The sequence below is a fragment of the Embiotoca jacksoni genome, unplaced genomic scaffold (assembly GCF_022577435.1).
Source record: "Embiotoca jacksoni isolate LCO1_2020_lvr unplaced genomic scaffold, fEmbJac1.0.p SCAF_55, whole genome shotgun sequence".
Taxonomy (NCBI): domain Eukaryota; kingdom Metazoa; phylum Chordata; class Actinopteri; family Embiotocidae; genus Embiotoca; species Embiotoca jacksoni.
Window position 1 is genome coordinate 1,159,312 of NW_027185409.1, and position 22,603 is coordinate 1,181,914.

At 42.1% G+C, this 22,603-nt stretch overlaps 1 protein-coding gene across 1 annotated transcript; it reads right to left on the bottom strand.

Moving 5' to 3' along the window:
- Nucleotides 1–1,623: 1,623 nt before the first annotated feature.
- On the bottom strand, nucleotides 1,624–22,395 carry cbln1 (cerebellin 1 precursor). The gene is made up of 3 exons (XM_069172802.1): nucleotides 21,562–22,395; nucleotides 20,249–20,368; nucleotides 1,624–4,784 (listed from the first exon to the last, which is right to left on the bottom strand). Exons 1-3 carry the CDS (start codon nucleotides 21,817–21,819, stop codon nucleotides 4,587–4,589), a joined length of 576 nt encoding a protein of 191 aa, XP_069028903.1. The 5' UTR covers nucleotides 21,820–22,395; the 3' UTR covers nucleotides 1,624–4,586.
- Between the last annotated feature and the right edge of the window lie 208 nt (nucleotides 22,396–22,603).

Sequence of the window (22,603 nt, forward strand, 5' to 3'; positions counted from 1 at the left end):
CGTGCGTTTGATGTCGATTAAGCCGGTGACCTTTTCAAACAGAGAAAAATGAATGAACAGATTCATTTCGTTGCCACTATATTATCATTATTACGGCATCGGGACCGGCACTTTTTTTTTTTCCACATTTTTTTAAGTTGACTTAAAAACTCAGGAATATGCAGGAATTCTGTTTGCAAGTGTAAATTTCAGTTTCCATTTATCAACATGTAATATTTTCCGTGTGTGCAGCTGTAAGTTTTAATTAGCTCGTTCCTTGTCAGTGTGTGTGTTTGAAGCTTTAGAGCTCGCTGAAAATGGAGCCTATTAGTCCACGAGCTAATGAGCGTTATTGTTCAATGAATTGTTTGCCGGTATTTAGACATGGATTTAATTTATTTTCTGTATTTATTACAGGTGTTTGAATTTCAACTATTCAGTCATGGAATTTGAAATTTGACCTAAAGTGTGTGAACTTTGCTACCGTGGCTCATTTTTAGTTCTCTTCTGGTTCTGTTTTTTTTTTTTTTTTCCTGTAAATGTTTCTGAAAGTCCGAAAACATCCCAAAAACTTTTTTCACATTGCAAAGCAACCGAACCACTGATCGATCCGGACCGAGACCACATCTGGAACTGGAACCTTTCACAGCTGATAGTTTGGTTCGGACCAAATAAGGAAGGTGTGAAAGTATCCTGATACCACTCGAATGTCTAATAATTATAAGGCCAACAGACAGTTAGCTTAGCATAGGTGGAACTAGGAAGCCAAGATTCCTACAATAAAAAACAAAAATGTGTTGCCTAATTTAACCAAGTAGTTTTAGTCATCTACACTGAAGAAAACATTAAATATAAGTGGCAGACATGTACAGTTGTAAATCTTTTGATATAATTTTTACAAATGACCTGTTTTGTTATTTAATCGGAGGACTTGGCACCTTTTTTACCAACAAAAGGACAAAAAAAAACAAAAAAAAAAAAAAACCTTTGGAAATTAAAAGGGAAACTGAAGTTATTAAAAAAATAAACAAAGGGGGGGATGATGAAGAAAGAAAAAAAAAAAACGCAGATGAAAAGAGGAAGACGAGGAAGCACGAGACGGAAAATCAAGTGGCGGGAAAAAAGAGACATAAAGAGAAGAAATGTGCTCAGAGGGAGAAGAAGAAGAGCGAGGAGGGAAAGGAGGGATGTGGAGGAGGAAGAAGAAGAAGAAGAAGAAGAGGAGCGATGATGTTGATGTTTGCTTGTTATTCCAGCACTAATTTTCCCCCTGGAGCTCATTAGAGTCTGGAGAGAGAAACCAACCACGAAACCTTAAACAAACCAACAGAGTGGAGAGAGAAAGAAAAGACTGGGGGAGGGGAGGGGGGGGGGGGGGGTTATCCAAATACAATTTTTAATAAATAAACGGAAATAAAAGAGAGAAAGTTAAGATGGGCCGGGAGAAAGAGGACGGAGAAGAAAGGAACCGAATCGGTTGGATTTAAGGATGCAGAGACAACACACACACACACACACACACACACACACACACACACACACACACACACACACACACACACACACACACTTCAACACACTTGCGGGCGTGTGCAGCTGCTTTCAGAAGCGACGCCAGAATAAACTACCAGACGAGCCTCCGAGTAGGTTTAAGAAAAATAAAAGTACCATTTAATTTTATTGATTTCTTTCAGAGCAAATAAATAAGAAAAACAGTAGATAAATCGATTTGATTGGTTGATAAAACAAAGAATATTGTCATCATCTAAGTATTCACATGTATCTTACAGTCAAAATAATAATAATGATAATAATAAATAAAGTCCTTTTTAGCTATAGTTTTTATATATATATATATATATATTATATATATATCTATATAGATATATATAGATATATATATATAAGTAGTAAGTAGTCTCAGCTGTTCTTTAGCCACGACTTGGTTTTAACCCAAAACAAAAACAAGAAGCATGTTTTTTTTTTTCATCAGAAGAGCAGAATGGCAGCCTCAGATTTTCCACACAATCACTAGTAAGTTTCTTTTAGGAACATTTTTTTTCTTTTATATAACACTGAAGTACAGAAATACAGATATTATAGTCATCAACCAGATTCAGTTTTCCAGTATTTGGATTTAACATTATTGTCATAATAATACCAGGAGAATAGAAACAGTGGCTTAAGGTTTCGATATAGTTATATATCCATTTTGTATATATTTATATATACCGTGTAACTGTATATATGCATATATATATATAGTTACACTGTTATAAAGTTCTTGGTGGTGAGTTGTTTCAGTGTCCACAGTCCCAACATCGAAGAAAAAAGCAAGGAAGGATCCGTGCTGGGAGGCAAACAGCGTACAGCAGCAGATAAAGTACAGAGACATGAGGATGAGGAGGGAGATGGAAAAGGAAGAAGAAGAAAAAGGAGGGGGGGGTCGTGGGGGGGTAAGGGGGTGAAGGGATGACAGAGGTTTACAAAAAAGAAGAGAAAGAAGGAGAAAATCTGCACTTGTGGGTAAAACAGCATCATTGAAGATAGAGAAGGATCCTGGAGGAGGGAGGGAGGCAGCGTCTGGTGATGGAGGAAGATGGAGGAAGATGGAGGAAGAGGAGGAAGAGGAGGCAGAGGAGGCAGACAGAACGGAGGATGATCTGAATGTTTGCACAGCGGCCAGAGGGATGATAAACAAAAACAACACAGAAGGAGCAGAGAATCGTGATGATTTGTGTTTGACGGATGTCGTCACGGGAGACGCGCTGACGACATCTTGGATGAACTTTATTCATGTTTCTGTCAACTTCCTGTTCGAAGATGAACCGAATGCTTGAATACGTCATTATTTCCTCTATCGTGTATTTATTGAAAATGTGTCAGTGTCACGTTTCGCCTCGCCGAGGCGTGAAAAGTACACGCACGTATGACGACGGTTGAAGGAGGAGGTCATGTGACAAAGAGAGTCGACTCAGAGTGATCGAGTCCGAGTGTGGAGGAGGGAGGTTGGGGCGGTTGGACGGATCGAACTCAGGACTTTAACACCGGAGAACAAAGTTTGAAGATTTGGGGATTTTTAGCCGGGCGCCATCTTTGCTAGTTCGGAGCAGGAAGTGACCATATTTGGACAAGCTGGGGGAGGAGCCAACAGTGGATCTGACCGATCTGATTGGAAACCTGACGATACTACGTCCCGCCCACCGATAGCTGTAACCTGACTGGACCACAGACCTGTCAATCAAACAGACACGCCCCCAAAAACAGGTCTTCTTGAATCTTCTTTTCTAATGTTTAATTTCTGTGGTGACAAAACAAAGTGGATTTCTTTTAAGTAACATAATTAAGTTCTTTTCATAGTTTTTAACTTACGTAACACACATTCAGTAACTTACATGTTATTTATATAAAATTACTGATATTAATTCAAACTTTGATCTTTTCCAAAAACGTAACCAGAAGATTTTTTTTGGTGGCTGAACTTAAGGCACATTACGTTTCACGGCTCGGCGAGACGACAAAGTGTGACACAGTGTCCTCTAGTGGACAGACGGGTGTACTACACGCTTCGTGAGTGGAGGTCAGACACCAGCGTTTGCATCCTATTTGAGTAACTTGACTTGGCTTAAATCTGTCTTGTTTTTCCAAGTTGCGTTTCACTTTTTCCAGAATTTAACCGAGTTTCTGAGCCTTTCCTGATTAAATGCCACGAGAGCCTAAAATTTTAATTAAAAAGCAGAATTTTGCTCTGTGCAGGTTATAAAAGTAGAACTGGATGAAACAGAAGAGAACAAACCGCATCATAAAAAGCCAATAATTGTACTGATAAATATAAAAACACGGTTTTACAGGGAAGCCCCTGATTTTCAGACCAGTTCAGTGTTTCCCCTGTAAAAGTTCTGGTTTGGCTTTCGGGGTCGAAGCTGATCCAAAATCAGAGCGACTCACGTCTAACAAAAGAAAAAAGAAATAGACTACAAATATGTCCGCGGTAAACAGATAGATGTGGGGAAGCATTTCCCTCCAGAAACATTCTTCAAAGCTTAAATGTTGATGGATGAATGAATGAATGGATGAATGGAAGGAGGGAGGAAGGAGAAGGGAGGAGGAGGAGGGGGAGTGGGAGGGGGGTTAAACTCGGGCTGTAAAACACTCTGGAACATATCAATGATCAATTGGTGTCTTTCGGCGGAGAATAAAAAAAAGTTTTGGCTGTCCGAAGCTGCAGTCGAGAGAAAGAAAAACAGAGGGAGGAAGAAGGATGTGTGACGGGATGGATGGAAGGAGGACAGGAAGTGAAGAAGCTGCTGCTCGTTTTAACGCTCTCACGGTTTCCGGCTCCCATCGCTCCTCGTTTTTAACCCACATCTCCTCTAACATCCCTCCTCAGCGTCCCAAACAGAAGTCTGTTCTTCCTCTTTGTTTCTTCTCCTCCTTTTTTTCTCCCACCACTGTATTTGTGTCCCGTTTCTCCTTTTTTTCCACCCCTCGTCTTCCTCCCACTTTTTTCACCCCTCCATCTTCGTGATACTTCCCATCTTCCAGCTCCTCCTCCTTTTTGTTTCCACCCCTTCTTCTTCCTCCTCCTCCTCCTCTTCCTCCCTCCTCTACATGGGGAACACCAGGAAGCCGGAGAAGGTGGAGTACTTCCATCCTCCCATGAGGTTTCCTCTCTCCAGTTTGAGGTAGGCCCGGTCTCCCTTCTCCATCTGGATCAGAACCCCGTTGCTGGCCGCCTCGCGCGTCACGTCCTGGTCGCCGGCGAACGCCGAGATCACCGGCCAGCCGTTGTGCATCAGGCTCACCTGGAGGAGGCGGGACAGGACAAGACACAACATTTTAGTTTTTAGTATGACAACTCAGTATAATGATGATGTTTCCATGGCGATTTGGAGCATCATATTTTTAGACTTCCTCGTTGCAGGATTTTTTTTCTTTTTTTTTTAAATGCTGAAGATTTAAAGAAGAGAGACGTTCACACACACCACAACAACAACAACAACAACAACAACAAAAGGCCGTGTCTGACTCAACAAATGTTTTGACGGGGAGAGCGAGCTGGCTGTCAGCGACGGCTCACGCTTTCATCACGCCTCCTTTCAACAGCAGCAGAAATACGATCTGTTCCCTCCACTTACGCTTCACTCCAGTTGGGAGTGTGGGAGGGGGGGGGGGGTGTTTGTGCAGGATCACACTTTATAAACCCTTTGCATTATACAAGTAGTTCCGACCCAGGGATCTGATTGGTCAACCTGCTCATCACCAGAAAATATCACTCCACCTTCTCAAAGGCAAAATCTAATTACAACTAACTTTCATATACTATGTCATATAATGTAGTTTCTACTTGTTATAGTTCTATTAAATGACCCGTTTGATGAAGTCGGGTCTCTTTTGGTCGCTCCGAGTACCCGTACCGTAACACCACGGATAGTCACGCACTTTAAACACGAGTCCATGGATATCTTTGTTCATCAGATATCTTTGTTCATCAGATATCTTTGTTCATCAGATATCTTTGTTCATCGGATATCTTTGTTCATCAGATATCTTTGTTCCAACCAGACTGAACTAGCTGATCAGTTTAGTGTTTCTTTGTTCTGTATTTATTCAGTTGGAGACGAGAAGTCCTCTCTGTTGCTAGGTGGTTGCTAAGGGTCAGACTACTTCCTGGAGTAGTAGACGTTGCGTACGTTACAAAACATTCTGTTTTCCAGTTGTTAGTCGTACCCCGTGTGTTGCCATGGAAACAGAGATCGCACTAACAAAAAGTTTTATATTCTGAGAGCAAATTGCTCCACAATATGAACATATTTATATGTTTTATTTATCTGGTAACTTGTTGTATAATCACAACATTAAAACCTCTGTTTCTTAAAACATTCTTTCACCGAGGGTTGTGGGACATTTTTTTAAAAACTGCTCACGACAGCGAAAAAGAAAATGTCTTTTCAACACGTCTGATCCTTTAATTCAAGACTGAATAATTTGATCTCCGTCAGAAATTCACACCCGAGCTCCAAACGGGTCCAAATATTTCTGAAACAGGTAATTGTAAACATTTCCAAACATTGGTACTTGCATACGGTGCTGCGAACAGATCGGGTCCCGTCTACATCCAGGACATGGTCCAACCCTACACCCCAGCCCGTTCACTCCGCTCTGCTTCCACCAATCAGCTTGTTGCTCCTCACTGAGCTAAACACTCGACTAAATCCCGACTGTTTGCTGTCCTGACTCCTAAATGGTGGAATGAGCTCCACCGACATCAGGATAGCAGAAACTCTGAACATCTTCCACCACAAACTAAAAACACTCCTCTTCCTCCTTCACCTTGAACAGTAGAACTTTAGTAGCTTAACATGGAACTTACTGATAGAACTTTGTAGTTTAGCTTTCTGGAAGAAATTGTATTTTCTTGATTCTTGTTGTTCTGGTTTTGAACCCTCATGGTTGAAATGAACTTATTGTAAGTAGCTTTGGATAAAAGAGTCAGATAAATGAAATGTAATGTAATAATGTAATGTAAAACTGTTGCTAACTGATGGAACAGTCATAAACATCCCATAATTATACACTTATCCACGTCATTCTGCCTGATGGTCAGGAGTGTGTGTGTGTGTGTGTGTGTGTGTGTGTGTGTGTGTGTGTGTGTGTGTGTGTGTGTGTGTGTGTGTGTGTGTGTGTGTGTGTGCAGGAGATGGAGAGCCTGTCAGAGTCAAGAGCCCTCTTGGCCCGGCACTCCTCTTAATAGCAAACTCAACATGACGACTCAGACTGTGTGTGTGTGTGTGTGTGTGTGTGTGTGTGTGTGTGTGTGTGTGTGTGTGTGCGCGTGTGTGTGTGTGTGTGTGTGTGTATGTGTGTACCCTGTGAATCTGTTGAAAAACACTCAGACTGTACTTCAAATATTTTAAGCTCAGGTGATGGGGAAAAACAAAAGGGCTGAAAAAAATCTAGTTTAGCAAAGAAATTTAATACAAAATGCTGTCTGGTAACGTTTATATGTCTTGTTTCTCTATGCTGTCCTTTTCTCTCTCGTCTCACCTCCAACCGGTCGAGGCAGAAGCTCCGCCCACCACTGAGCCTGGTTCTGTTAACAGAAGCTCCGCCCACCTCTGAGTCTGAGCCTGGTTCTGTTAACAGAAGCTCCGCCCACCACTGAGTCTGGTTCTGTTAACAGAAGCTCCGCCCACCTCTGAGTCTGGTTTTGTTAACAGAAGCTCCGCCCACCTCCGAGTCTGAGCCTGGTTCTGTTAACAGAAGCTCCGCCCACCTCTGAGTCTGGTTTTGTTAACAGAAGCTCCGCCCACCACTGAGCCTGGTTCTGTTAACAGAAGCTCCGCCCACCTCTGAGTCTGAGCCTGGTTCTGTTAACAGAAGCTCCGCCCACCTCTGAGTCTGGTTTTGTTAACAGAAGCTCCGCCCACCACTGAGCCTGGTTCTGTTGGAGGTTTTTCTCCTAGTTTACGTTGTAATTGTTGAATTTCTCTGTAAGCTGCTGTAAAAGACTTTAATGTGTTGAAGTGCCATGAAATAACCTGTGTTATATATATATAAATAAAATGTAATGTAATTGAATATTGTACTCGCCCTGATGAAGGCATGTTTTTAAATGGTGATTAAATAGCTATGGCATAATAAAGGCTTTTGTAAAATGAATACCCTCTTAAGCATCTCAGATTTCTTCAACTCAAACTGCACCATCGCTCCTGTTGTTTTTAACTGACAGCTCTGAGGATTTTGTATCAGAAAAATAACACAAAAAAAACCTCAGCTGCAGGTCCTTCAAGTTGCAACTTGTTTTTTCCATCATATCAAAACAGATACTCGATCGAATATACAGACCTCGAACCTTCTCTGTCATGTTCCCTCAAACCGCTGCTGGACAGCGTTGGACACGTTACTCTGCTCAAAGACGGTAGCTGTCAATCACATCCACATGAGTGACAGGACCTAAAGATTCCTAGCAGAGCACTTCTCAGAGAAACACACACACACACACACACACACACACACACACACACACACACACACACACACACAGTCTGTGTTTTAACTCATTTCTATCATCACAAGCATTCAATGTGTTTTCAGCCGTTTGTGCTCAGAACATCTCAGCTTCGTCAGCTTCGTCAGCTTCATCAGCTTCATCAGCTTCATCACCTCAGACACCATATCAACATCTGCTAATGACATTTTCTTTTATGTAACTCCAGATGTTTTATTAGCTGCATTAACACGTCGTGATTGATTGCAGATATTAAACTGTTTCCGTGAGTCTTCGATAAATGAGAGATGAAGATGAGCACAAATCAAATGAATAAACATGATCTCATCTTCATCATCAATTTAAGGCAAAAGAGAAACACAAATGTTTCTCCGGAGGTTTTTTTAAGAGATAATCTCGTGATGAAAATGGAGGGAAGATTTGTAGATGAAATTGTTTTAATCCAACTAGCTTCCTTAAAATCTCCAGTAATAGTTACAATAACTATTAAATAAAGAGTCATGTTTTGGTGATTGTTTTGATTAAAAATGTTTGATTTTGTGGCAGATTTTCTAAAAAAAAAATGTGTGAAGTTTTGGGTTTTTTGTATAAAATTGCTGGAATTAAGTCGAGAAAGAAAAATGTGATTTTTTTTTTTTTTTCTTTTTTCTTAAGCACTACCTGATAAAGGAATAAATATGTAATCACTTCCTTTGATAATAATCATGCTGCAACATCACAGAAATATTCTCGTTCTCATCTTTTATTATTTATTTATTAAACTTGGGGATAAAAGTTACATAAAAGCTCCTAAAAGGTCCTATAAGCTACGCATGTTTCCAGAACAGACCGTCTGTGACTGGAATATAGAAACAAGGACTACATCAGCCTTTCAAAATAAGAGCTTTAGATGCTGTTTAATTCATGTTCATTCAACACATAGACCTGCTGGATGAAACAAACAAAGAGACGTCTCTGACAACTGGACGTGTGGACAAAACTCATTTAACATCCAGTAATATGGAATCACTTCCTTTGATCACAAACATTTAATCACATCATTTTATTGTGAAGGACACAAACACCGTCACTTCCAGAGTTTAATTTGTTGATGAGAAAACAGGATCAGAACCTTTCTGATTGTAAATGAGGAGTTATTTTTGTTAATAAACAAAAAAGTGAGTTTTGTTTTTAAAGACATAATTTATGTCGTTAATACTTTCAACACAGATTCTGATGATGAAATCTTTTGCGGAAAAATTGCAGGAATTTTACAAAATTGCTTGAATTTGCGTTAATTATTGCGATCGCAAGGTTTCCCAGAGTCACTAAATATTCTAATTTCTCACCTTTTTCTTGCAGAGAGACTTTAAAGACATATGAAGCTCTTCAGTAAGAATAAAGGAGGCAGAGGAGGAAGACGAGGATGGGGATTTTTTTTTTTTTTTTGGGGGGGGGGGGGTGTAGTGGTGGAGACACGACAGTTTCTGTCCAGTGTGCATGTAATGCATCCAAACAAAGAGGAGCCGGCATCACTACATCTCTGTTACCCTCAGAGACACACACACACACACACACACACACACACACACACACACACACACACACACACACACACACACACACACACACACACACACACACACAGCCATTCAGCCAAGTCCCTCAGGTGGAACGCCAACAAACCTTTTCAGTCTCACACTCCACACTCACACAAGTCGTCTTTACAGACCGCCAAAATAAAAGACAGGATCCCAGAAAAACAATGAAATAAAGATCGTTAGTCTCTTTCTTTTTCTGACACACACACACAGCCAGTCAGTGTGTGTGTGTGTGTGTGTGTGTGTTCGTGATGTATAGCTCTAATAACGCTGTGACAGTGGCCGTTGGAAGAATGAGACTGTGGCCACCACACACACACACACACACACACACACACACACACACACACACACACACACACACACAGTCGACTCCACCTCCACCCTTACAATCACCAGCCATAAATATAAAAGCATGATAATAGGCTGCGCATCACGTCGGGCGGCGATCGATCTGCATTCATTAATGCATAAAGCGCCAATTAACTGGCTGAGTAATGGAGAGAGAGACAGAATAACAGAGGAGGGGGGAGGAGGGGAGGAGGGGAGGAAGGTGGGGGGGACAGAAAGCAGAAAAAGAACGTGGTACAATGTGAGGAGGAGAATCTGACTGTCGATATGCAAATAGAAATCTGAGCGCTGCACTTAATGCTCAACGACACGATGACGTCATCACCTCGTGTCCAGCTGACCGTCTCCACGTGACAATGATACTCTTCCTCATCTTTCTGTCCATCTTTCTCTTTTTCCTCCCTCACATTTTCTTTTCTCCTCCTCGGTCAGACAGTGACGTGGTGGTGTGACGGACATGATGGTGTCTTCAAGAACACAACAGAAACAAACAGGGAGGGAAGCTCCGCTGGAGGAAACAGGACGGACGGACGGACGGACGGACGTTTAACGCACACGTTGAAGTGATTTATCTTCTGAAATAATAAAAACTCACTATTGTAGTAAAGATTTGAATGATTATGTTTTTGTGGGATTTTCCTCAGCTCATCTGATTCCCTAATAATGTCTGAGAGTTAAACACTCAGCTTTTAGAGGTGGAAACTCCACATTTTCTACTCTTGCATTTTGGGTAATAATAAAAAAAAAACTCTCATCCACATCTGAGCTGAGTTTTTTATTTAGGTCAGCTCTGACTGTTTATTTGGTGGTTTCAACTCTTTGTTGACATGTTGAGGAAACAAACAAAAGCTGCTTTCTAGAATAAACGAACTAGAAAAACAATTTTCTGCAACTCTGACTGAGTCGTGGCTGCAGAGTGTTTTTTCATTTCAGATGAGATTTGAACATAAATGGAGCATCGAGTCTCGAGCTCGCAGCTGAATCAGCGTAATAATCAGTAACCGAAATTTGAAAATATGTTCTGCTGTTGAGATTAAACGAAAGCGTAGCTGTCTGATAATGAGAACAATAATAATAAATGTTGTTTGTGTCGCACCTTTCATACAAGAAAATGCAGCTTCAAAGTGCTTTACAGCTATTTTATTTTATGCTTCACATAAAACGGATAGAAAGGAACATAAAAACATGTTAAAATGGGATTTATTTATTTTTTCCAAAACTCCCCAAAAAATAAGAGTTAAAAATATAAATTTTAAATCCCAAGAAATTATTATTATAACTATTACACAACATGAGTAAATATTACAGGAAGTAACAGGAAATTAAGGCCTTCTCCACACACACACACACACACACACACACACACACACACACACACACGTACAACATGCTGTTCTTGATTCTCAACATGCAGCTGGAGACACGTTTAGTTTGAGAAAAGATGGATGCTTAAAACCAGGAGAGTCGTCCGGTGGATAAAAGAAAGAAGCTCTGCAGCGACTGTGACGACTCTCTCTGACCAATCAGATCTCTGCAGCGACTGTGACGACTCTCTCTGACCAATCAGATCTCTGCAGCGACTGTGACGACTCTCTCTGACCAATCAGATCTCTGCAGCGACTGTGACGACTCTCTCTGACCAATCAGATCTCTGCAGCGACTGTGACGACTCTCTCTGACCAATCAGATCTCTGCAGCGACTGTGACGACTCTCTCTGACCAATCAGATCTCTGCAGCGGCTTCACGTCAACTTTTCAGATGCAGCGCTGCTCGCTTGGAACCTCAACAGAAGTGATGCCAAAAGAAAAGCAGCAGGAACTTTTAGAAAACCTTGATTGTCTCTGGATGCAGATTCATGCTGTTTCCCTCGAAGGACGAAGCCCAGAAAGCGCTCGGTGAGTCTCCGGTACTGAACCGAGCCTCCGTCGGTGCCGCGGTGATAACTGCAGCCTCGGCACGTTTGCCAGCAGCCCGTCTGGCATCTTCCCTGATTTCTGCCTCTAAACATGTGATTGTTTGTTTTGTTGGCAGGAAACCTCATCATGAATGAAGTTCTTCGTGCCGTTTCAAAAACAAGGACAAAAAAAAAAAAAAAAAAAAAAAAAAAAATTAAAAATGACTAACGGGCCAAAGAAGGTGCAAAAAAAAAAAAAAAAAAAAAAAAAATTAAATAAAAGTCTTATTGTTTAAACCAATTTCAACTTGACAAATGTGAATAACAGAAAAAGATCAACAACAAATTAGTGATTTGCTGCATTAAACTGGGACTAATGCTGCGTTCAAAGGGAACTCGTGAGCTCCTGGTTCCAACATGGGAGGTCGGTGCACTGTATGCTTGGCGTTTAAGTGGTTGCTAGGCAACCCAGACTCGGGTTATTATCTAAGTTATGAAGACAAACTCTACATGACTAAAACTACAATATATTAGATGAACATCCAACCAAACATGAACCTCCATGACCTTTGACCTTTCTGTAAACGTCAGCAAACACATCACAACCACAGACTGGATAGAAAAGTGTTTGTAGCTCATAAAAGAGGCCGATGCAGAAGTGTCTTCAGCTGCAATACCAGCGAGTGCCACTAGAGGTCGGCTCCAAAAAGCCTCCGGCTCCATAGACTCCCATTCAACTTCTCTCATCAAATCCAAAGTGAATAAAATGTGTCCATCAGTTATCTCGGTGTTGTTAGCTAAAGTCATTCTTTTAATGTACGCGGTAAATACGACATCATTTGAACGCAGCAATAGTCACACTTACAGTGAAAGTAAAAAAGGTTTTTAAAACCTAACATCTGCTTTTGATCCTGCACAAACAGAATTCATTTTTTTGGGGGAAGCGGTACGTCTGCGATAGAAAAAAATATCGCAGAAATAGACGAAAACAACCAGAGCAAAGGTCAGAACATTACTGAACTATTTACACAAAAACAGATCGTACAAATGTCAGCAGACCTTCACACGTCTTCATCAATACCGCCTCGGGGAGCGGCCTTGTTCATCCGAGGAAACCGCTGGGCATCAGCTTTTTATTTATTTTGTTTTTCCTTTGGTGAGAGGAAAAACGTGCAACTCTGAATCTGTTGCCAAATGTCAAACCGCAGTAGATGATGAAAGGTAATTGAGATGAATCATTGGAAAACTTCCGCAGCAGCAGATGGTCCTGTGATTCTTTAACAGCATTTAAATCCCACACACAAACATCAATAAATAAAACAAGCATAACTTATCGTGACTGCGAGAGAGCGCGACCTTAACGAGCAACAGGAAGACAGGACTTTGTGTTACGGTTCAATAAATCAAATGATAACTTGCTGCATAATAATGCTGAAGTTAATATGAAACCTCGGACTCCGTCGTACTGTAACTCTCTGACAAGCTTTCAGCTCGAGGCCTCCGGATCAGCTGCTGCTGGAAATCACAACCTGCTCTCTGCTCTCTGCAGTGTTAACACAGCTGCCCTGCAGGTTACACACACACACACACACACACACACACACACACACACACACACAGGTCTTATATATATATATATATATATAGCCTTTCGATGCAGGCTTTTATTTTGGCGGGTGACTGGAATGCAATGAGCAGTTTTTCCAGTTTTAATAGATTTTCTCGGAGCGTTGCACATCCAGTCATAGATCTGTTTTCATCATCCTGGTAAGTCATGAACACGATAAAACAAAGAAAATGTACGTTTTATGTGTTTTTTGTAATTATTGATCCGAGACTGGAGAAAATCAAGAGTTGTTAATGTGTTAAGTGCCATGAAATAACCTATGGCGCTCTGGCGCTATATAAATAAAGTTGAATTGAATTGAATTGAATTGTTGACAACAAATGTCAATTTTGTTTTTAGACTGTTTCGACAGTTAAAGACTCGACTATGTTGGTAATAATTTTGCTCAATTAAAAGACAGCTTGTGCGGCGGCCATTAAAAGTGTCCCTTTTGTCCGTGTGACGGGCCGGCGTGTGGTACCACAGGTTTTACTGTTAATTCAGCTTCGGCACTTTGACAGTGAAACCTGAAACCAACTGGCTGCTGCTCATGAGCATTTTTAAAACAGGCAGATCGCTGCGGAAGTACTTCTTCTTCTTTGATGCTCTGTGGACCTGCTGCAGCAGCACGGGAGCTCGTGGTCGCACAAAAGCGGGTTTCCAGGTTTTTGTTGTCGTCTTTTTTTATGAAAATTGACGACTATAAAACGTGTCTCGTGTCCAAATCGCACCAAATTCGACAGCGCACGACCTCCGTTCCCCGGCAACGTACGCTCCGAGTTTGAAGCAGGTGGGATGAACGCTTGTCGAGTTATGCGAAGGACAAACAGACAGAGATTTCTGAAAATATATAGAGATAGAACATCCAAAAAGTACTTCCTCTCAGCACCTTCTGTAATCTGCCAAACTAAAGGAGATCACTGGTTAATAACTCCACCAAACATCTGGCTTGCAGACTGTTTGTGTGCACAAAACACGTCCCCATGACATGAATCATGAAAGTTTCGTGAGATGTTTTGGTTTAAAGTTGGAGTGAGGTTAAGTGAAGTAGCAGTTTCCATCAGAGCGACTCTAATGTCCTCTGAAGTGATGAAAACAAGACTGTGTGTGCAGACAACAACATAACCTCGAACAAACAACGACGATCTGGAGAAATGCTTCTCAATTAGATAATTATTACATTCATCTATCCATAAATTACAGCCACAGGTTTTGAAAAAAGTATATTCAGTTTATTTTTTCGTCTGTTGAACACGGACTTAATATTTCACTTTGGAGACTTTTCTTATCAAATTCTTCAACTTCTGACAGTTGATAATTTCAGTGTCACCGCCGCTGCCAGATTTTTTTCCCGACCGAATTCATTAAAATGTCACATTAGACAAAAGGACTAATGGAACAGGAGAAAGATGAGTTTTTATATTTGACCTTTTGAAATATTTTTTCGAAACGCAGCCAAAAGTCAGCGCTATGCGTCTCCAGGTTTCTTATTCGTGTTGTTTTACCATCAGTGAATATCACTTAGCTGGTAACTCTACACAACATCTGTGACGACTATGAAGTATTTTAAAATAGAAATGGGTAAATCCAGATGACGACATCTGATAAACAACCAGCTGCATCCTCCCTGGCAGCCGAACGACGCAAATTAATCTGTGCTAACGAGAGTTTAAAAAGACGACTCAGTAACTTATATGAATCTAAATAATATCGTGCTTTTAAAAAAATATATTTGTCATGCATATTCAGTTTTTATTAGGTATTTGGTAACAGACACACAAAGAGAGACCAAAATCCTGCTTATGTACCATTTTTAAGGTAAATTACATTTAAAAATAAACGATGGAATAAAATACTTTACTAACACTCACTATTTAGCTAAATGAAGAAAAACAGAGTAGTTTGGGGGCAGAAGAGAGATCACTTTCTTTGGTTTTTGTAGTCAAAGTACTGAACAAGTTGAGATTTTGTGATATATGAAGTGGCATGAAAAAGAGTGCTGCCTTCAAATATAACAACATGGACGGCCTCTAGAAGCCAAAGCTAGCCGGCGGGTAACGTAATGCAGGAAATACAAAAAACACAGAGGGAAAAGATGGTTTGAACATTTTCCTCAGACGTAGGTTATTATCTCAGTTATGAAGACAAACTCTACATGACTAAAATTACAATTGACTATCTTCACATCCAATGAAAAATGAATTTCCACGACCTCTGACCTTTCTGTAAACGTCAGCAAACAACGTCACAAAAATGTAGAGTTCCGACGTCGTGAATGCCACAAGAGGGCGCCGTTCATACGGACTCTTCTCGTATACGCGGTAAAATACGACCACGTTTGAACACAGCAGAAGAAAGTTATCCTCAGAGGGCCGTGAACGCTTGGTTACATTGCAACCTTGGTTCTCTGAGTAAAAAGACTCTTTTTTTCTGGATCGGAACCATTTTACAGACCTGAAGATACGAATAACAACAAAGTCTATACAACATTAAATCTACCAAATAATCACACCGTTATTTGAGTCTGGTCTAAAATAGTGGATCGACTCTACCACAGTCCTGCACAGTTGTCTCCACCCACCCTTTAAATGCACTGTGTGTGTGAAAGGCCCGACACCACCCAGAATATACCGCCTCCTGCTTTCTCCCAGCACACTCTCAAAGTCAACACAACATACGAAGAGATAAGATGTTTATTTATGCGCCTCTCATTTGGCTGAGTCTCCGCTCTGCAACACCAGCAGCAGAGGAAACGGTGCACTTCTGTTTTCTTTACTCGGTCGTAACTCATTTCACGCAGCTCGTTGTGCTCACACCTATTTATTTTTTTTCCCATGGTGCAACACGTCGAGACACCATCCAGCTTCTCTCGAACACATAGCGGTGGTACGTTTGCGATCTACTGACACATCGTGGTGTTTCAAACATCGTCTTAATCCTGATTCCTGCCTGTAGTTTTTCACCGGAGCAAAAGTAATTTGGGTTTTTGGAGAGAAGATTCAGAACCAGACTCAAAAAGAATCTGGTGCTTCATGCACCTCCTGAAACCTCGCCCAACTTATCCAAACATCCAAGCAGGAAACTGCGGCCACATTTACTTTTCTCAGTGTCCTCGTACTAAAATAGATGAACGAGAGCCTTCGTTGACCCGTGAAGATGTTAAAAAGTAGTCGGTATGGCTGCTATGAATTCTCGATGACCTCCACGCATCATCGAGGCGTTAACAAGGCTGGAGTGCGTCGGTGCCGGCGGAGCGGCTGACGGAGGCGAATACATTTTGTCCGAGATAAAAGAAGCTCTGAAACTATGAAAGGAAGCCTTTTTTTTTTTTTTTTAAGTGGGTTTTTGATCTGTTTGTCGCCGTCTGTGCACAGCAAAAAAAAAAAAAAAAATCAGCGTTGAGTCTCATAAGTGTGTTGGACTGTGGCGGGAAAAAGCTGCATGGGGGAATCGGGCTGGATTAAATAAACCGTTTGATGATGTTTAAGGACGTCTGGACTCGAGAAAAAGTTTCATCTCATCGGTTTTGTCGGCGAATCAATCTTTAAAAAGTGTTTTTAAAACAGAATCTGGGCAAAGCTTTAATGAGCCCTTTGTGACATTCACGATAAACTAATTCAGTCAGGGAACACAGTCGCACGACATGCATTATAGATTATATAAAATATGTAATCATATTCCTTAATAAATTGGCAGAGATTGATAATCTTCCTGCAGTTTACACCTGTTAAAATACATTTTAGCCAGTTTGCTGTTCATATCTGACTGAAACTGTCACTTTATGCTCCATTAAATATCCTTTTAAATGCACTTCTGCCTTTTGAGTAACTAATTCAAACAAGCAAAACTTTATTTGTCAGCTCATAACAGACAACAATAGCAATTATGGATATTATGCCTTCAAATTAAATCAAAATATCAAATTTTTTAAATCTTCATGTGTATGTTGAAATGTGATTGTAACTTGTTTCCTCTTTTTACCAATAATTTATGATTAATAAAGTGATCTTCAGTCGTAAACTGAATTCGTAGTGGATCATGTTCATATTGTGATAGTTTACAATAAACATGAGCTGCTTGCTGTTCTTTATGAACCATCTCTAAAGTCTATATTCTTATAACAGCGTGGGACCCCAGTGACCTGAAACTGTGTTTTGGAGAGCAACTTTGGCCCTAAAAAAAATGTTGAAAGGATTTTTGCAGCAGCAGCTTGAAGTCAAAATGTAAAAACATGTTTCTGGAACCTGAAGATCTGTACGTAGAAGCTAAAACCTCTGATCATCGGGGCGGTGAGCCTCCAGGGTTTCTCCTCTAGATGGGAAAATCACAGTAACAGAAAGGCCTGCAACGCACACACACACACACACACACACACACACACACACACACACACACACACACACACACACACACACACACACACAACACACACACAGCAGGAGGCGTGTGTGACGTGCTCCTTGTGTTAGCTCTCAGCGCTGCAGGCCTGCGTTGGCCTGAAGCCTTTATATGAAGGCCACTTCTGAATGCTTAAAATCACTTATTCACACTGCAGCCACAATAAACTGGAGTAGGACTTTTTTTTTTTCACGATATTCAATTACGTACTTTACTGGCGAAAATATTTTTGCTTTTAAAGGTTTTTTTCCCCTCAAATTTAGACACTTGAAACCATGTTTTTAAAGGAAGCTGCTTACAGAAGCAACAACAGGCTGATGACAATAAAACTGTTGGCTTATGTTTTGTTAAACTTCTGTTTAATAGCTCCAATTATTCCCAATATTATGGTTTTCACAATACAGCTAAAAAACAACATGAGAGCACCTCGCTGCTGAGAACTGATTTTCCTCCAGCGCCTCGTGTGGTCGTCTTTTGAGCTTCGCTGTTGCAGCTGTTCTCGCTTTATAAGATGGAATTTATTTACTGGAATTAGATTTTCTAATACCTGAAATAAAAAATAAAAAATAAATTAAAAAAACCCGACGGAGCGTTTGATACGTTTATTTTAAATAAAGCTATCCATTAGTGGAAGTGTGTGACGCTGACGGGCTCCCGTCGGGGGCAGGGTCTCCTCCACATCACACAATTTGCTGTATTTAATTTGCAATACTTGTGTTTAATTGGCAGAAGCTGAGGTTTCTTCTGTCACCGCTCACAGAGAGACGGACGGATCTCTGCTGAGGAACCGACTGATGGACCGAACCGAGTCTTCTTCCCTTCGTACGCAGCGGATCAATAGTTGCTCTTGATGTCTGGATTTCTTCCTTCTCCCTCACGTCCATCATTTATTCTTCCTCCTTACGTTTCCTTCTGCATCTTTCATATATTCCTCCCAAACTTTCCCTCCAATCCTCCCACTATCTCCCTGTTCGATGGCCCTCCTCTCCTCCTTTCCTTTCCTACCTCTCACCGTTTTGCATTCGCTCTCCTTGTTCCTGTTTTTCCCTGCTGTCTCTCATCTCCTGCCTGCACCACGGTAGCTGCCTCTGAAGCGATCAAACAGTGGGAGTTTTCAACACAGCAGATGCGCTGGACGGATGGAAGAGGTTGAGGGTGAGCGGCAGCACGGCCGGCTGCTCGGAGGACAGCGGACAACCCACACCTGCTTCTCTCAAACAGAAGTCTGTTCTCCACGTTTAAAAAAAACAAAAAAAACACTTTATCAGACTTTTAAAGCTTTAAAAAGGATTCACACTTTGTGGTCGTAATAAGTCAACTGTATTTTTGCGGAGTTAAAAAAAACAAAAAAATCTCCGTAGCTTTAAAATGGAAAACAGCAAAACAACAGCGCTAACGGTAATGTGACAGGCGTTACCACCACATGGCACGACAGACTTAATTACCACGCTCGCAACGAGTCGAGTGTTCACCATCCACCGTCTCGCCACCCCCCCCCCCCCTTCTTCTTCTTCTTCTTGTTATTGTTGTTGTTACTGCCGCTGCCACGCTAATTAATTCAATAATAAAAGTATAAGTAGCAAAAACATAATACCGAAGCCCCCGGGGAGCCAACAGCATAATTATACAGCAGTTTAATTTGCAGGAGATAAGTTGTAATTACCGCTGTGTGTCTTTGTAAAAAGAGTCTTCACGTGCACGTTAAATGAGAGAAACGCGCTTTTACAACTCGCTTCCTATTGCTTGGCACATCAAAAGAGCGCGGAGCCGGCATCTGAGGCGTCATAAAAGGAGTTGTTACGAGGATGAAAGAGGTGTTGTGGTGGTGGTGGTGGTGGGGGGGGGGGGGGGGGCACACTGCAGGCTATGAGAAGCAAATAAGTGGGGGAAAAAGAAAACCATGTCATTTCCAGATAGAAAAAAAACCCACCCTGCGTTGAGTGTGTGCGCAGCTTTGAGAGCGAAAATGAAAAACGTCCGTCTGTGTTTGCTGCGTTTCTAAATGTACTTAATGTTTTAATCTTCTGAAGAATCGGAGATCTTCGTCGGCCTGCTGCTTCGTTTCATCAGCGCAGACAGACGGAGAGAGCGGGAGCTGTCCGTGGTGCTGAAAGTGAAGCTGCAGCGTCGCCTCCCCCCCCCCCCCCCCCCTCCCCCGCAGCACCCCACGCTTCGTTTTGGCTCCATCCTCCGTGCATGTATTGATTAATTATGATTGGGCCGGCGGGTGGCGGCCGACTGGCTTTCATCTGTGAACACCCTCCTCCTCCTCCGCCGCCGTCTCCGGGGAAAAGGCATCTCAAACGTCTACAAAATGACTGCCAGTGTGGCTCGTATTCAACTTTTATGAGGGAGAAAAAACAGCGAGGGGGTGCGTGGCGCGGCACAGATTACACACACACACACACATAGAAGACAAACGCGCTACCTGTATGGTCTGCCGGTTGTAGACTTTCACAACGTGGAAGTTAAAACTGTAAATCCCTTTGCGCGGCGCGATGAAATTACTTCTCTCCTCGTCGAAATTCTTGCCAATATTTACTAGAACCTGAAAGAAAGAAAGAAAGAAAGAAAGAAAGAAAGAAAGAAAGAAAGAAAGAAAGAAAGTCAACATTTCATTGATAAAACTGCACTTTTAGATCACATGATCAAAAATCAAAGACAAACAAACTGTGGACAGTCTGCATCTTACAGATCAGGAATCACGTGACTCTAAACTACATTTTGACATTTAAAGGAGTTTGTTTTTTTTTCACTGATATTGACCAATATTTTCAAACTACGTTATATTTTGTACATTTTCTTTTCTGGTTGACCCCTCGAGCAGACTACTGGGACTCTGTAAGGGGCCCCGCTGGCCCCGCTGCCCCCCCCCCCCCGGACCACACTGATCGAGAGGAAAAAACTCTTTTGCTTTCATCTGAGGGTTTTTTTTCTTTCTTCTTCTTATCAGAGCCTCCAAAACTTTATGGGGGAATGAAAAAAGGGAACTTAATCAATCTTTCAAATGAAATTTTCAATTATGCATCTCTGCAGCCAAATGTCTGGTTTTATGGATTGAAGGCGTAATTGAATGGCAGTTTGAGGAGGAATTAACCTTTATGGGCTGGCGGGTAGGACCTCGCCCTCGCGACCCTGCCGTTACTAAATTATTTGGCGCCATGTCAGCTCCTGTACAGTCAGTCCAAAAAAAGTTGAAATATTCAAAAGGCTTGCCTACCAGGCTATAAACTACTTTTTTCCCCCCAGACCACTTTGGAAATGAAATGTATTGCCTATAAAAAGAATCTTTTAGTTACCGCAGGTGCACGAGAGGCATCCGCGTGTCCGTGCAGCCGCTGTAGCATCTACCCGTCCCTTTATCATCTTTCTAACAGCTGTGGTTTCAGTTTTATTGCACAAAGTCTCTATATGTTGTTTGGAGGTTTTTTTGTTTTTTTAAAAAGACGAAAGAAAACAGTCTTTGGGGTTTAAGGAGGAAGAAAAAAAACCGAGTTTCTGATGATTCTCGTGAAGATATGTCATGTTTTACACTTCCCTCCATATTTTTTTGGACTCATCGGGCAACACGCACGCGACACATTAAACATACGGCATCTTTAACTTCATATACGTGCAGGTCTGCAGCTTTACTACGTCAGGCAACACAAGTACAACTAAAAAAAAAGACTCGCGAAAAACAACTGGTTTTCGGTTATTTTGAGGCAGTGAAAGATCATGCATTTGATATTCTGCACTCACCCGGTCGAAGTAGATGACCATGGTCCGGTTGCTCATCTCGGAGGGCTCGTGGTTGGTGTTCCGGACTGCGGAGAACGCCACTTTGGCGCTGCCGGAGCGCACCGAGATCCCGAGCGCCGTGCCCGTGGGGTCCGCGGTCGGGTTGGAGTCGCACACCACCAGGCACTTTCCCTCCAGGACGATCGGTTCCGTCTCGTTCTGAGCGCGGGCCGGGCTCGTCGCGAGCCACACGGCACTCAGCAGGCAAAACGCCAACATGGTCCGGACCGGAGCGGTGAACTTCTGCGGTCGGTCTTCACGCCCTCAAACCGTGGGTTTAGTCCCCCGTTTTTTAAAAGAAAAAAAAAAAGTAAGGGAAGAGTTTCCCGGTGGTTCCCCCGGTTAACCTGAAGAAGGCTCGTTTTACAACTAGACGCCACTCCGGTTTCTTGGATTGAATAAACTCCCTCGTGAAGTCTCTTTGAGGAGAAACCAGGCGGGTTATTTTCACGCGTCTCCTCCTTTTTTTGTTGTTGTGGAAAATGTCTCTGTTACCTCCGTATGTCCAGCCGTGTCCCCGGGGTTCACCTGTTCTCCTCCTCTTTTCCTCACTTCTCGGCAGCTTTTCTGTCACTTGGAAACACGAGGAGCGAGCGTGTGAGTGGCGCGCGGTGCGGAGGGGCCCTGGACGAGAGACGAGGCAGCAGAACTCATAGCGCGCGAGGGGTGGGAAGCTCCGTCTGCTCTCTCGCGCGCACTTGAATTATTGATATGTGGAGATATGAGCGTTTCAAACACAAAAGGGCTCGGGGAGGAAGGGACGCGGCGCGCGAGCGAAAGATGCTCCCGCCCTGGTGCTACTTTCTTTTATTTTTTTTATTTTATTTTTTTGACACAGACCCCTCCTTCCCTCGGTAACGGAGGCTCATCATCGGATTAGCGCGTGCGCGTCTTCGATATTTTCCAATCACCGCGTGCCTACCGCCCCCTTCCCGCCCCACCACTTTATCCAGCATTTCTCTCTCTCTCTGGTTTACTCCATCTCAGACTGAACATTATCTAT

Coding starts and splice junctions, on each gene's coding strand:
- cbln1 (XM_069172802.1), bottom strand. CDS start 21,819: ATGTTGGCGTTTTGCCTGCTGAGTGCCGTGTGGCTCGCGACGAGCCCG. Junction 20,369..21,561: donor TGGTCATCTACTTCGACCGG/GTGAGTGCAGAA, acceptor TCTTTCTTTCAG/GTTCTAGTAAATATTGGCAA. Junction 4,785..20,248: donor ACAACCGGCAGACCATACAG/GTAGCGCGTTTG, acceptor CGCCTCCTCCAG/GTGAGCCTGATGCACAACGG.